The sequence below is a fragment of the Neodiprion pinetum genome, chromosome 1, assembly GCF_021155775.2.
Source record: "Neodiprion pinetum isolate iyNeoPine1 chromosome 1, iyNeoPine1.2, whole genome shotgun sequence".
Taxonomy (NCBI): domain Eukaryota; kingdom Metazoa; phylum Arthropoda; class Insecta; order Hymenoptera; family Diprionidae; genus Neodiprion; species Neodiprion pinetum.
The window spans coordinates 7,810,527-7,824,539 of NC_060232.1; the positions used below are offsets into that span (position 1 = coordinate 7,810,527).

General features: G+C 47.5%; 2 protein-coding genes across 5 annotated transcripts in view; one reads left to right on the forward strand and one right to left on the reverse strand.

Annotated features, from left to right (window-relative positions):
• Nucleotides 1–14,013, reverse strand: part of LOC124220082 (UPAR/Ly6 domain-containing protein crok) — a 152,893-nt gene that overhangs the window by 61,799 nt on the left and 77,081 nt on the right. The window lies entirely within an intron of this gene.
• The window catches only part of LOC124220024 (mucin-17), a 56,343-nt gene that overhangs the window by 37,752 nt on the left and 4,578 nt on the right, over nucleotides 1–14,013 (forward strand). Inside the window, exons 3-16 of one of the 3 annotated variants that reach the window (XM_046628377.2) lie at nucleotides 2,875–4,602; nucleotides 5,615–5,907; nucleotides 5,996–6,325; nucleotides 6,446–6,868; nucleotides 6,964–7,317; nucleotides 7,399–7,669; nucleotides 7,753–8,438; nucleotides 8,510–8,899; nucleotides 9,010–9,771; nucleotides 10,028–11,917; nucleotides 12,003–12,316; nucleotides 12,447–12,876; nucleotides 13,258–13,554; nucleotides 13,686–13,938. In XM_046628377.2, the coding sequence (XP_046484333.1) occupies nucleotides 2,875–4,602; nucleotides 5,615–5,907; nucleotides 5,996–6,325; nucleotides 6,446–6,868; nucleotides 6,964–7,317; nucleotides 7,399–7,669; nucleotides 7,753–8,438; nucleotides 8,510–8,899; nucleotides 9,010–9,771; nucleotides 10,028–11,917; nucleotides 12,003–12,316; nucleotides 12,447–12,876; nucleotides 13,258–13,554; nucleotides 13,686–13,938 (8,421 nt within the window). The remainder of the gene's footprint in view (nucleotides 1–2,874; nucleotides 4,603–5,614; nucleotides 5,908–5,995; nucleotides 6,326–6,445; nucleotides 6,869–6,963; nucleotides 7,318–7,398; nucleotides 7,670–7,752; nucleotides 8,439–8,509; nucleotides 8,900–9,009; nucleotides 9,772–10,027; nucleotides 11,918–12,002; nucleotides 12,317–12,446; nucleotides 12,877–13,257; nucleotides 13,555–13,685; nucleotides 13,939–14,013) is intronic. The other 2 variants (XM_046628387.2, XM_046628397.2) reach the window with 2 other exon arrangements.

Sequence of the window (14,013 nt, forward strand, 5' to 3'; positions counted from 1 at the left end):
AAGTGGAGGTGTCCGTATCAGACCTTTCGTGGGGCGAGCCGGTCGAGTGCGGCGTCAGGCAAGCCAGCTCAGGGCTCTGACAACCAATAGATTCCGAAGACCTCCAACAGGGCACTCGAACAGTCCTCAAGCGAAGACAGAAGAAAAGCCTGAAGATAACCCAGAACCCGAAAATAATACTGAATCAACCCAGAAGTCCAAGCCAGCTAGCACCTCGAGGTTTGGAGGTTACAGAGGTAGGTCACAGTCTTCTCGTAGAACAAATGGTAATACTAGTAGCAAAAAAAATAAAAATGACAGCAATAAACCAACCGAGGGTTCCACGGAAGCGACTCCTTCTGGAAAGCCAAGACCACGAACGAAATCACGACCTTCGGGTTCCAGGAGTTCCTCCTCTTCATCTCGGATAAAACCCTCACCGACGAGCAGTAGTAGCAGACAATTCACCACGAGGGAAAAAGAATCGTCGTCGTCTGCTTCTAGGTCTGGATATAAACGACCGAGCTCGAGCAGTTCACGGAGCAGATCGACCGGAAAAACAGAATCATATTCTAGACCGAGACCCCCACGGATTCGTGGCGGAGGATCCCGTTCCTCTCATACCGAGACGCCTGTTAGCTCTAAGCGTACATCATCTGACGGCAAACACAAAACTGGCTCAAGATCTTCAGGAAGCAGAAGCAGCAGCGGACGCAGAACGTCGTCATCGCGCAACCGGGCAGTAAACTCACAATCTCGGGATGAGCCCAGAGAATCATCTTTCGAGCCTAAATTCGACGGTACTATAACAGTAACGCACTACATACCAGCTCAAGCTACAATTCCTGCAGTTACCAATGGTGTAACAGAGCTAAGATATGTTGTCACAGCACGGCCAAGCACCCAAGTTCTTGGCCCTGACCGCTACAGCACAATTGTCGGCGTAGACGGACAACCGTTGACCGTCATTTCCGGGGATGTAACTGGGACGAATGCACAAGGCCATGCGGAGGTGACAAGGTTTCTTCTCCACGAGTCTACGACGACGTCTATCACCCGTGGACCAACATCGATTGGCGGACGACGGACAACGTTTTCCCGGGTGATACCCTCGACTGTGTACTCCGTTGAAAATGTAGTATCAACGCAACAACCCACTCTTCCAGCAGCAAATGCTCCCCTGGCGAACATTCTGCTCTCGCAACTTCTCCTTGGGCAGCTTGGTCAAGGAAATCCACTCCTCGGCGGTCTTCAGCAGCCGCAACAGCCACAGCAACAAGCAACCCCGACCACTCGTTACGATACGCGCACCACCTCTTACGTCACAACGATTACCAAGCACCAAAGCACCGTGATTCCACTGACGTTCCGAGGCAAGGAGATTCTCACGACCCTCGTCGATTCTTCCGTCGATGTCATAACCGCGACTGAGTTCATTACCGACACAGTGGTTGTTACGCCAACGGCCGCATTACCAACTCCCGACATAAATTCCCTTCTTCTGCTACTTCAACAGCCCACGCAACCCCAGTTTCAGCCCCAGCTCCAATTCCAACAACCCAACCCATTCGATCCTCTCTTCGCCGTGACCCCAGCTAGCACGCAGGGTAACGAACTACCCGGCGAAATCGACCGTAGACTTCCCGCAGATGTAGATTACAAACCATCCAGGGGATCAGAGGACGACGAGGAGGAAGTATCTTCGTCATTCCGCGACGAAGATGAAGATGAACAACGAGAGCCGGAGCGTCGTCACAGGTCCAGGACGCGCAAGAACGGATTTGGGAAGCCGGCAAGCTCGGGAAAGAAGGAGGAACCTATAGTTGATGAGTCATCTGTCGTGACACTATACGTATCGGGTAAACGCCCAGGGGAGTTCAGCACTGTTTTGAGCACAGTTCGTGTCGGCGAGGACGCGTCAGTCTCGCGAAGCCGCAGGGACATCGGTAACCCACCACCCGTGATCGAGCTCCAAGTATCACGAGGACCATCCCTTCACGCGGCGCCCGAGAGCATTATGGTTTTGGACGGAGGCGAGGAACTCGTCAGCGTGCACTCGCCAACTCAGAGTCTAGAGAGCGTAGTTGGCGACGTCGGTCGACACATTTCTGCGACAATGATCTACGCCTAATCTTTAGCCCGTTATTTTCCCAGCCCCGTATCCTCTAGACGTTAATTATTTAAGTTCATTACTTTAAGCGTAAGTCCCAAGCCACACCATTTCCCATCTCTTTAATCATTACACAAACATTTCTCGAATCGTTGAACCACTGTCCGCCCCTGTCGTCGGGTTCTTCGTCGTATTTGCGGATGTGAATAGGATGCTATTACGAGGCTCGAGGTAAACGTCGAGTTATACTTATTTTAAATGCATAAATCGCGATAACGGCAAGTCTACGATCCGCAGGTACATGCGGCGACGAAAGGTGCGGAATCATTCGTCCATCTCACCCGTTCCAAGCATTGCTCCCATGCCTTCCCATGCCTATCAATTCATGCTACTCTCATCTTTCACTTGAATCCCGGTTCATCTGTCGTTCCGTTATCTCCTATAATACTAACAAGCGCCGAACGCACGTTCAGAAGGCGACTTAGCTTCTCCAACACGAGACTCTGACACGAAACTATATACTAAACAACAAAAACAACAGCAACATCAACATCAACAACAGCAACAAATAAAAACCAAAACTATAATCGTAAGGTTGGAAATAACTCTACTAAAACCGTATATACCTCTACACAAAGATTGGAAAGGTGCGAAATAAATTGTAACCTTTAACCCTGCGAAATGATCGCACCAACAAACGCTTTGGCACTGAGCACTGCTTGAATGGAATGCTGCTATTAAACTTGAAGAAACGGGAAAAAGCGAACAGAAAATCCGACTTTCAGGTCATTTTGAGGAATCCACGAGCGCCAAGCTTTCAGCTAGCGAAATTACCGTCGACCAGATCGGCGACGAGATTCATGACGATGAAGACCACGATAATAATGAAGAGGTGGATTTTCCAAAAGAAATCAAATTTCCCTTACCTGATGTCATAGACGTTGAAGACGGAGCGAACACTACACTCCCGAGTAGACAAAACAAACGAGTGCTAGTTCGCATCCCGATATCTCGAGGTGAAGGAAGCCACAAGGTGACTGTCGTTCGACGCCGACCTCTTACACCACTCTCGGGAGCACAACAAGCACTGCCTGCACCTCGACGAGTAATAGTTACGCGAATTAGAACCCCGAGTACAGCGAGAACGACAAAATACGAAACTCACAGTCGAAATTTCGCGAGTGAGCCTGAATATGACGGATTGCTCACCCCTCGGCACAAGGTGACAGTTACCCGCCGGAGAAAGATTCTGCCCACATCGAGTGAAAAAGAAGTGATTAAATCACGAGTCACTCGAAAGAAGCTGGTTAACGTAAGACCAGTTTCATTGCTGACGCCAACACCAACGGCAACGCCGACACTGGCGATAATTACGACTGGGTTTTACGAGGCAGCTGTCTCAAGTGAGGATTACAGTGACGTTGAGAGCGATGACGAAAACGGTGATTATGGCGACGATACCAGACTGCCGGAATACAGCGAACACCAAACGAAGAATTATGACTTATCGACACCTACCCCCAGCCTCGATGATACCTTAAATATAGTCGGAAACGGTTCAAATGAAATTGTGAATGATGTCAGCGAGAGTGTGACCCCGGCTGCGCCAATCCCAACGGAAGCTCCTGTGATCCTGACAGACCACTTCTTCCTACCGTCGGATGACGAAGAGGATTACGACGACGTAGTTATCGATGGAGAATCGTTTTCTTTGGAGACTGAAGAAGCTACGACCCTCTCGGCAACGGAACCCACAACTCCGATGGAACTTGAAAACTTGGATCCCAGTTCAAGTGTGTCGGTCCAGAAGAGTCCAATGTACACTGTTCATAGCCAAGAAGGCCCTGTCACTCCACAATCCACTAGGCTCGACCTTAATACCGCGACAGTCAGCAAACAGCCCGAAAGTAAACCTGCGTCCACCAGTTCCCTTCAGACTAATTTGTTAGGAGAATCTAGTGCATATCCCAATCTAGTCGACATCATTATCGAACCTTCGGAAGCATCGACAGGCTCTTTTGCGTCCGCGATAACTCGTAGTCCCGACCCAACGCAAATAGTAACGTCCATCTCACCCGCGGTTATCGAGGATACGAGCACGGGTTTGTCGGAACCCCACGTAGCGGTTCCACCGACTTCCTCTATTCCCGAAACCTTTCCTATTGGCGTGGATGAAACATCAGCTCTAGATTCCGAGCCAACCGCGAGCGTTTATTATTCTGAAACGGTCGTGACCTCGACAAGATTACGTACGTACACGTACGTAGTAACCAAGTTGAACGGACTCGAGACGGAAGTAACGTCTTCGACAGCGGTTAAACCCAAAGTGACTATCCTGACACTGACCGTACCCGTTACCGCGACGCTCCCATACGCCGCTGTCGCGACATCTTCAGCAGCGTCTTTGCCATCGACACAATGGATTCCACCATCTTCAGCAACCTCGACGCCAACACCGCCGAAGCCAAACGACCCCCCGTCGCCCGTGTATAGCCCCGACAAAATTGACGATGGTGAGTATCCTTTGCTCGTTGACATTTATTCACCGGTTCATCCGTGGTCCTGGGCGCCGGACGCGTATCTGTACATCCCGGTAAACAACCCGTACGTACGATTATGCGTCCAGAAAACGTGACGAGCGAACGCGAAGGGCTACGAATGGTCACGTTCTGACTACATATTCCATTCTCAAGTCTATACAGTATTTAGCATACATTCATTCCTTGTAGGTACTGCATACCAATGATGCGGTGAGTACTGAAAGCAGCATGGAGTTTGTAAGAGTTCAATGTCCGATTTGTGTAGTTTCGAAAATTCGCAAATCAAATATACCATGGTAAAGGCTTCTTTTCGACGGTAATTATTTCCGCGCTAAATTTTATTATCTTGAAGTATCATTCTCACCTCGATCCTACGTACAAATATTGGCATATTTTTCTACCCGTGCTCAACAAACACTGTATCTAGTATGTACTGTCTATTCCTGGAATTTATGCATTCGTTTAGATGTACGGAATACTACATTTCTAATGTCTTTGCTCCCATGTACATGCTACTTATGTACGAAATCCCAATATTTTATAGTTTATATACTAAATTGTACCTATACGTATACAGTTGATTAATTGCATTCAATCACACGTACGTCTGAAACTTTTCTAAATTGGCTATTGGTATTTTCCGCAACAATAATTTATCTGGCACCTATAATTTATTTCACGCCTTTATCTATCAACTTGAGTGGCTGCTACTACGAGCTCTGTAAATATCTATACTTATACTCAAGCAAAGGCGTGCTCAATCTTTTGTAAATATCTATGAGGAAGCAGGCGAGGCTGACCTCAATCAACCTCTGTCTTCAACTTGAAATGATTCGACTTTTTCCGTAACCTTGCCCCTTCCAAAGCTTAAATTTTTACCCTACTGCCAGGCCCTTAATAAAAATTGGCAAGTAAATAAGTGTTCAAACGAGAGCAATAGAAGCTTAAGATTAAATTCAAAGCATATCTTTGGCTGCGACTGTAGATGAGACCGCAAAAGTGGAACCTGAAGACGAGCAAGGTAGAAGGTTTAATCTAGCCACAAGGATACTGTCCAATGGCGTTGAGGTGATCGTCGCCGGGTCGACACCCGCTCCTGCCCTTAGGTGGGAGACTGCGAGTCCCCCGGCAACGTTGACTTTGTCTGATGCCATGGTGATGCTAATGCCAAAAGACGAGCCCCAGGAATTTGTGACGAAGACCTGTGCAACAACTTTCACATACATAACGACCATGAGTGATCAGGGTGGCTCCACCAGAACCTCAACGCAGCAGCAGGTACGCAAACCGTGATTATCCCGCGAAATTTAATACAGTGGAAGCTAAGCGAATCATTCATATAATTATCACTGTTACTCATTTCCAGGTCGTTTACAACACCGCGACAGTGGAAAGACACTCGCCAGCTGATTCCACAATTTCTTCGATTGGTCTCTCCCTCGAAGCTTCGCCCAGTCTCGGTACTGAAGTCTTCGAAACCACTTATGCGTACCACGAACTCCCCGTCGACAACCGTGGCTCTACCGTAATTAGAAACACCGTAACTGCTCCACAGGAATACCTCGACCTAGTTCTCGAGCCATCTGAGGCACCACTTCCGGAGACCAACACCTACCTGAGCACCAGAACGCTGGAGAAAACGATTACGGAAAATGGAAAGGCCACGGTACAAGCGGTAAATGACGTCGTTACTCGGGTTGGTACAGAGATTTTACGTAATTTTTATAGTCAATAAACATTAAAATTTCTTCCCTCAACTATTGAAGCACGTCTTCGAAGCGGTACGTACGACTGATGTTTTATCGTAATCTTGCAGCTCGTCGTCACCGAGTCAGCAAGGTCCCCTAGGCCAACAACAAGCATTGACGGAATTGCTGGTAAAACGTCGTCTACATCGGCTGAATTAGAATCAGACGTTGTCAAGACCTACTACGTGACCTACAGCTACTACAGCACGTTCCTGGAACAGGGCAGCACGGTGGTTCGTACGAACGTAGCGACGTCCGCTGACTTGGTCACCGAGAAAGTACTTGCTCGAAGACCGACAACCACTAATACAGCCTTAGTAGACGATACCCTCACAAGTTCAGAGACCACTGTGACCCCTCCGGCCTCATCGACTCCGGTAACCCCGACAATATCCGAAACTCCGACGACCTCGGCGAAAGTTGAACCAATTCAAATATTCGCTACGAAAACTTACCTCACGACGTTCACGTACTTTACGACATTACTACAAGTATGAAATTCGGTGATATTGCATACATGTATTGATTGATATTGATAATTTACTTTGATGGCTGTTTAATATCTCTTGTCGTCTTCCGAACACAGGCTGGTGTTAATGGCGAGACCTCGACTACGGTATCATCACGTTCGCGAATCGTGGAAAACGTTGTTACGGAATCAATTGCGCCGAGTCTTCTTGATGCCGGGTACATGAATGCTCTTTTAACAACTACACGGCCCCAAGAGGAAACTGTCGCCAAACCCAGTCACGTGAATCAGGTCAACAACGTGGTCACCGGCTCGACTATAATTTTCTTTGATGAAGAAGATCGCGTCGATCCAACTTCAACGTCGATTACGCCTACTCCAATTGCAACAGAAGCAGTAGCAGTTTCTACAGTAACAGCAGAACTGGAAACACGACCGACGACACCAGATTCGACTGGGGAGAATACCAAGGTTGGATGGGTTTCGTTTCTGCAGTTGCGTACATAGCATTGCTTTCAAACTGTCAATCAAATTCATTGTTGCGGGTTTTAGATTCCGGAGGGAAACAACGATGCGTCTGCAGCTGGGAGCGGTTCTTTTGATTCCCTTGGATCCTTCACTAACTTCGGTATCAACGGTCTCTCCGCCTTAGGTCCCGTGATCACCGCAATGGCCGGTCTTCTACAGGGAAAACCAACTGCTTCGCGGCGAAACGGGACTGTTGATGGCGATCAAGATACCACCACTCAGAGATCGCCTATCTATATTCCAGTATCAGAATTCGCTGACGGTGATATCGAGACTGCTGAGAGTCAAAATATTGGTAAGTAAGCTAATCCAGCAACCATTTTGCTATTTTACAGCTCTCGATGAAATGACAAATACTTTAATAATTGCTCATTTCAGGAAATCAATTGGCAAACCTTAATCACAACTATATACCAGAAACACGCCACAAATCATCGGTTAGTCTCGTCAAGGGCATTCCCATCTCACCTGGTGAAGTGATAACTGCCAATAGCGATGTTATCATCGGAAAACCGGGAAAAATCGGTGGACCCAGACCACCACAATCTACAAACATACAGGACAAGCACGTTGGAATCAGGCCGCCGCCACTACCGCCGCAGGTACTTTCACAGTCGGATCGTCCCCACGTTCACCGACCGACTATACACCATCACAAAACCCAGCTGCAGATCTTCCCAGCCCGGCAAGTTTTTGAGGAACATCTCCAGCTGCCCGTCCGGTATGGAGCTTCTGCTGAATCCCATCAGGTTCAAGTAGCACAGAAGCATCCTCAACGTCTCATCTTGCGAACAGACTCTGGGCACGATGTAATGGAAAACGATCCGTTGCTTATACCACCTGCCTCTCCTACTTCCTCGATTGTACGAGGTAAGCCACCGGCATACGCTGATCGCAGCCCTGTGCCGGACCCAAACGAGCCAGAATGGAGTCCGGAACGGTACAGACGACCCTGGAGTGCCAAGGACCCCCTTAAGCCTTTGGAGTTACAAGAATCCTTGGCATCTGGAAATACGCAGTGGCGTCAGAACGATGCGGAAGAAGCTGCATCATCGTCTTCTGAGGTACGAAAGATTGATCAAATAGATATAAAAAAAGAATATTTCATCACATTACAAGTAATTTTGCATTACAGATTCACGGTTCTTTGGGTAAACCGAATTCATGGTCCAACCACCGTGACCATCAGTTAGTGAAAGATAATCACGAGCGACCGCCATGGGCACAAAGGGATCCTTTACTGCCAGGTAACACTGTTATCGAAAGTTCCCTGCAACCAAAAGTACCGGAACCAACAAGTATAATTCGTCACGTGGTACCTCACATCATCGACAGAGACACTGGGCAGCCACTGCTCGTTAATATTCAACCAAGCCAAGTCGCCAACGTGGTTATTCCCCAAGGTGGAAATCAAGCATTGATATTCGGGGACACCAACGAACCACACATAACTGGACAATATTTTGATGATCCCTCGCCTTATCCTGAACCAGAAGTAGCACCTGGTTTTACCGGGGTGCAGAAGGTGAGTGGTATAAGTGAAGTAAATAATTTTTCACATCTTCTGACTGATAGATTGGAGGATAGGCTCTGGTAAATGAAAAGATAATCATTAATTTTTTTTTTTTTTTGTAGGTAGAGCATTCACCGCAATACTTGGGGCAAGGTGATCCATCAGAGTACATGGTTCCCCCACCGTCACCACAATCCAATTTCAAGCCTTTACCCCAGTCACACGGAGGGCACCTTTCGGCACACCAAGAACGCCCCGGTTACGGTCATACCGAGATCCTAGTGCACCCGGGAACAACCCCAGTGAGAGACTACAATCAAGTATATCGAAGACCAGTCACTTCGCCAGCAACGTCTCCACCTAGGAGAACCGAGGTTGAAACTTCACCACACCGATACATTTTGCTTGGCAAGCCTGGAGATTTACGACCTATAAATGAGGTGCTGAATAGTAGTCAGAGCTGGAAACTGAATGATGGTAGAAAACCAGCGCTGTCGCAGTCTGCGACGCAAACGATAATTCAGCACAGACCATCTGGACATTTTGGACCATCGATGAGCAGACCCACATCGAATCCTCATGGTCCTGAAATTCATATGGGAAGACCCGGAGTTTACCCTGCTAAAAAGCCGCAGTATTCATCTGGACAGCCTTCGCTACACCCTCCTCCATCTTCGCAATCTTCCTACAGACCGCACACTAAAAAACCTGACGCTAATCTAATCCCTCCAGACTGGAGTCCACCGAAGAATACATTCATCAGAGAGCCATCTCACACTCATAGTGGTTCGGGCATCAGGAATGATATCATTGTTACTAATACGGAAACTGTTCCAATCAACTCTAAGGAAACAGACGTTTCTCAAATACTTCATCCACCTCCGGTATGAATAGTAATAGTAATATGTATTTTATCAACTATGAACAACTTGAGCTAAAAAGTGGTGGACAAAAAATAGCGGCACTGATCGAAGTAATTGTCTCTACTGAATCTTGTCGATCCGTAAAAAGTTTATATTCAACTTGACAGATTATCCTTTCACCATTTTACGACTGACATTTAAAAAATGAAAGTTGGACAGATGTATACTTACTTAGAATGCATGTCGTATAATACATTCAAATTTCTTTCGTTTTCAGTTCCAAGTGAATTCGCTCCGAGATTCGGAAACTACCAATTATCATCATATGGACAGGATAGATCCATCAAAAATGGGAGCTACTGAGTCATCAGCTGTACAACAGAGCACAGGGGAAAATGTCCCAACCGGAGCAATCGAGTACCACGATCCATCAACGGACCCGAAAGTGAAGCCTGAAGATATTTCGTATTATCCCCGCCTACCAACAGTGAAACCTGAAGTTCAGAGTTTCGGGGAAATCATACCTCAAAACGACGAAGATCGGGCGCCTGAAATCTGGTCAGTGAACACGCAGACAGAGCGATCCTCGTTGTCTAACGATTCTGAGATCAGCGAGTCTCAGCCAGTGCCAACTCGGGGTGACATGCCCCCTGAAACAAACACCAAGGTCGATCATGACTCTGAGTTGAATGTTCCTGGGAACCATGTTACTGTGGGAAGCGACGACTCCTTGGAGAGCGTAGGCTCTATAACTACTGTCGGCGGAAGACCTCTAGAGGTGGATCAAAGCCTTGTCTATGGACAAAAGCAGCACACGAATAAACAACAGGGTCAAAATACTTTGTCAGCAAATAGAGGGGCGCCTTTTGCCCATCGTGATCACGAACCAGCCATCGTACAGGGAACACCCTTCCGACAGAATTTCTACGAAGGTAAAAGACCCTACGAGAGTCCAATCATCATGCCAGGAAAACCATTTGGCGTCTACGTTGACAGCCACGTCAACGTCATCAGACCGTATGGCTACAACCAGAGAGAAACCCATCGACCGCCGATCAGACACAATATCGTCCAAGGTGTTCCATTCGGCTATCACGGCAACCAAAAAGTCGGGCTACAACCCAACATACATCAGATGGTGCTCCCACCACGAAACGAGAATGGTGAACCGCCAATGTCAACCCCGAACTCCATGGACCGTGGTGACGCAATGGATCTGAAACCTCCGCCCATCGCAGGCGTTATTCATCAGCATCAGCACCAGGTTCCAGGGCCGTTTGGGCCGAACCGCACACCCGGGAAAGAAAACAAACGTCCCCAACCGACCTCTGCACAGCCGGAAATAATGACAATGCCTCCTCAACCTTCGCCAGCACTGGCACCGCCCGCTCAACCGGGAGCAGAAAAAGACTTTACCATAACGATTGGAAATCAATCGCGGCCAAATTCGATGGGATCTGGATCTTATTACGAGGATAATTCTGAATCTGAGCTCAATCTGGCTGAGTCAGCGTACCAACTGCTGCAACCCTCTGATACCAGGACCAAAGAGGGATCCGGAGCTGTTCAACACAGTTACCCTAGCCATTCAAATGACGTGGCGAGACCACGACCCTCGTTGGCTACTCCAGGACAAGGCATTCAGTATTCGCAACAGTCCAATAATCACGGGAAGCTGGAATTCTCCATGCCAGTGGAGTCCACGGGTGATGATAACGAGGATAGTGATACGCAGACGGAAAGACCGCCTAGCATGTTCTCAGGGATGACAACGACCAAGAAGACGCCGACACATTTGGCCGCCTTGCCAACAAATATCACTGCTTCACCACCCGTTGTAAAAACTTCAATTAACCGAGAAGACTCGATGAAGATCAGCAAGAACAATAGTTACCCGGTGACCGAAGTGTCTCCGGTGATTTCGCAGACCAGACCAAGGCCAAGGGTTCCATATCGAGACATGATGCCACCTCCTCTAACGCCGCAAATCGTCTTCCATGGCAGCAAAGGTAGTGGGAACGGGAATGTTCCTGAAACGGAGGGACTAGAGCCACCACCATTATCCACGGAAGTTGTAGGACTATCGCCACCGCCTTCAAAATACATTCCACTCGAAGAATCCACCACCACTGCAGCACGGCCTTTCCTAGTTGAACTGTTATCACAGGTAGAACTCTTAAACTGTTGTATTTTTTGCTAAACATTATCAAATGGTGCTAACAAAAATCGTGTATTTTCTTTCGGTTGTTCAGGACATGGTTCCTCCAGCACCAGTTTTCCCGACTTCATCACGCCCCTCACAAGAGGCGGCAACCGAACGACCAGCAGTTGCTGTTTCAGGCTCCTTCCGCATCGCGTCAGCGATGCCCACGTCACACGTTACTTCACTGAGAGATGCTGAAGCCGAGATTCCCGTCGTTCATGGAACTGTCGACTTGCCTACAATCATCGAGATGCATGGACCTTCGCCATCCACCACACCTTTAATAATTTCACCAACGATAAATAAATCAGAACGTGTCAGTATCTACACAGCGAGGCCGTTCGAGTCAAGACCAGTGTCGAGGTACGAACGGCTACGGTAGTCAACAGAGTTGAAAAAACAATATATAGAATGTTATAATTATCATTTAATAATAGTAATTAAAATCCTGAATTGAAAGTTCAGCGTGTCACAATTTTACATTTTCCGACAGATTGTCAATTCAACCAACATTTACATTGACGAGTCTACGGTCATCCAGTACGACTCTGCGACCACTTCGTATCGATCAGATGGAACCGAGCAAATCCTCGACTTTCAGCGTGACAGTACAACAAACTAGGTTACCGTCCACGGTGTCCGAAATAATCACAAGTAATCTTACGACTGTAAAACTTCCTGGAGCATCAGAAAGGCCAGTCTTACTTCAGCCCAGCAAAGAGACCGATACACCGTCGTTCGCAATTGAGCCAACTGAATCCCTCGCAAGTATCAAGCCGGCCGAAACCGTCGCAATAACAAAATCTCCATCAAAGATCCACGAGGCACCTTTGAAAACTTCAACACAAACCAATAGGCTTGAAATCCGAACTACTACAACCGTGCGAACCGAAAACTCTAAATACAGTAGAACAAGCGGAGAGGTAAATTATAAAATGATCAGTTATCGATACGAAAAATCAATAAAAAATAAAAAAGATGTCATTTTGCACGTCAGGTCTTGTAGTTATTCCACAAGATTTAAATATTTGCCGTCAGTCTGCTACGATTGTATGCAGGCAGGAAGCAGTTTCTTTTTATGTGTAAAACTCTTCACTGGGTACCGTGACGTTTCCGAACTTTAATTGCCGCTCTCTATAGTGAAAACAAGAGTGCACTAGATGTGTGTAGAGCATTGATCTCTTTATTCCGCTTGTTCATTATGTTTTAAGCAAATTTTTTGTCGCGGTTACTATAACGGCTGCCGCGAGTTCTAAGACCATTTAAACATACGTTCACCTGCATATATTTATCGTGCGCTCCAGACAAACCGGAACGAGACAGACGGAGAAACCGTGTTATACATGGTGACCAGAGTGGCATCGGCATCGTCATCAACGACAAGGACTCTCTTGCGAACACGCACCCTCACCTCAACCACGGTCGAGACTGTGACGGAAACACTGCTACAGCCAGCGCGCACGACAACCATCGTATCCTCCTCTACTGTTCTGCGACCAACGACTGAAGTTCCAGTTTCAGTACACCAGACACCATCAGACAATGAATCGATATTCGTCGTGATGAGCGATCAGACGCCTCCCCAGCCCGGAGCGGAAGAGGTAAATGCAACGATTTTACAATCCATAGTACCATTTATACCAATGTTGTTCAGAAAATCCTAAACGCTTCTGGCTATTCCTACCGTATTATCATGGGAAGAAAGAAGGTGATGCTTGAATATTTCTCACAGGTGGAAGCGGAATATGGAGATGAGGACGTCGAAGCTACCAGAGACGAGCAGGACCCGGGTGGCAATGAAATCTATCGAGTATTAGCAGGCGGTATCCTTGGAGCACCAGCCTTTCCACGTGAATCGACCGCAGGTCGATGTGTGCCGGAATGCAAAACCTCAAAGGCAGAGATCTGCGCCGAAGTCAACAGCGTTAATAAATGTGTATGCCGGCCAGGATTCGCCCGGATGTTCCTTGACCGCCCTTGCAAGCGTGAGTAGAATATTCCGAGGCCCCTCATAACTGCATTAATTATTTCTGGATTAAACAATATCACTTAATTTTTAA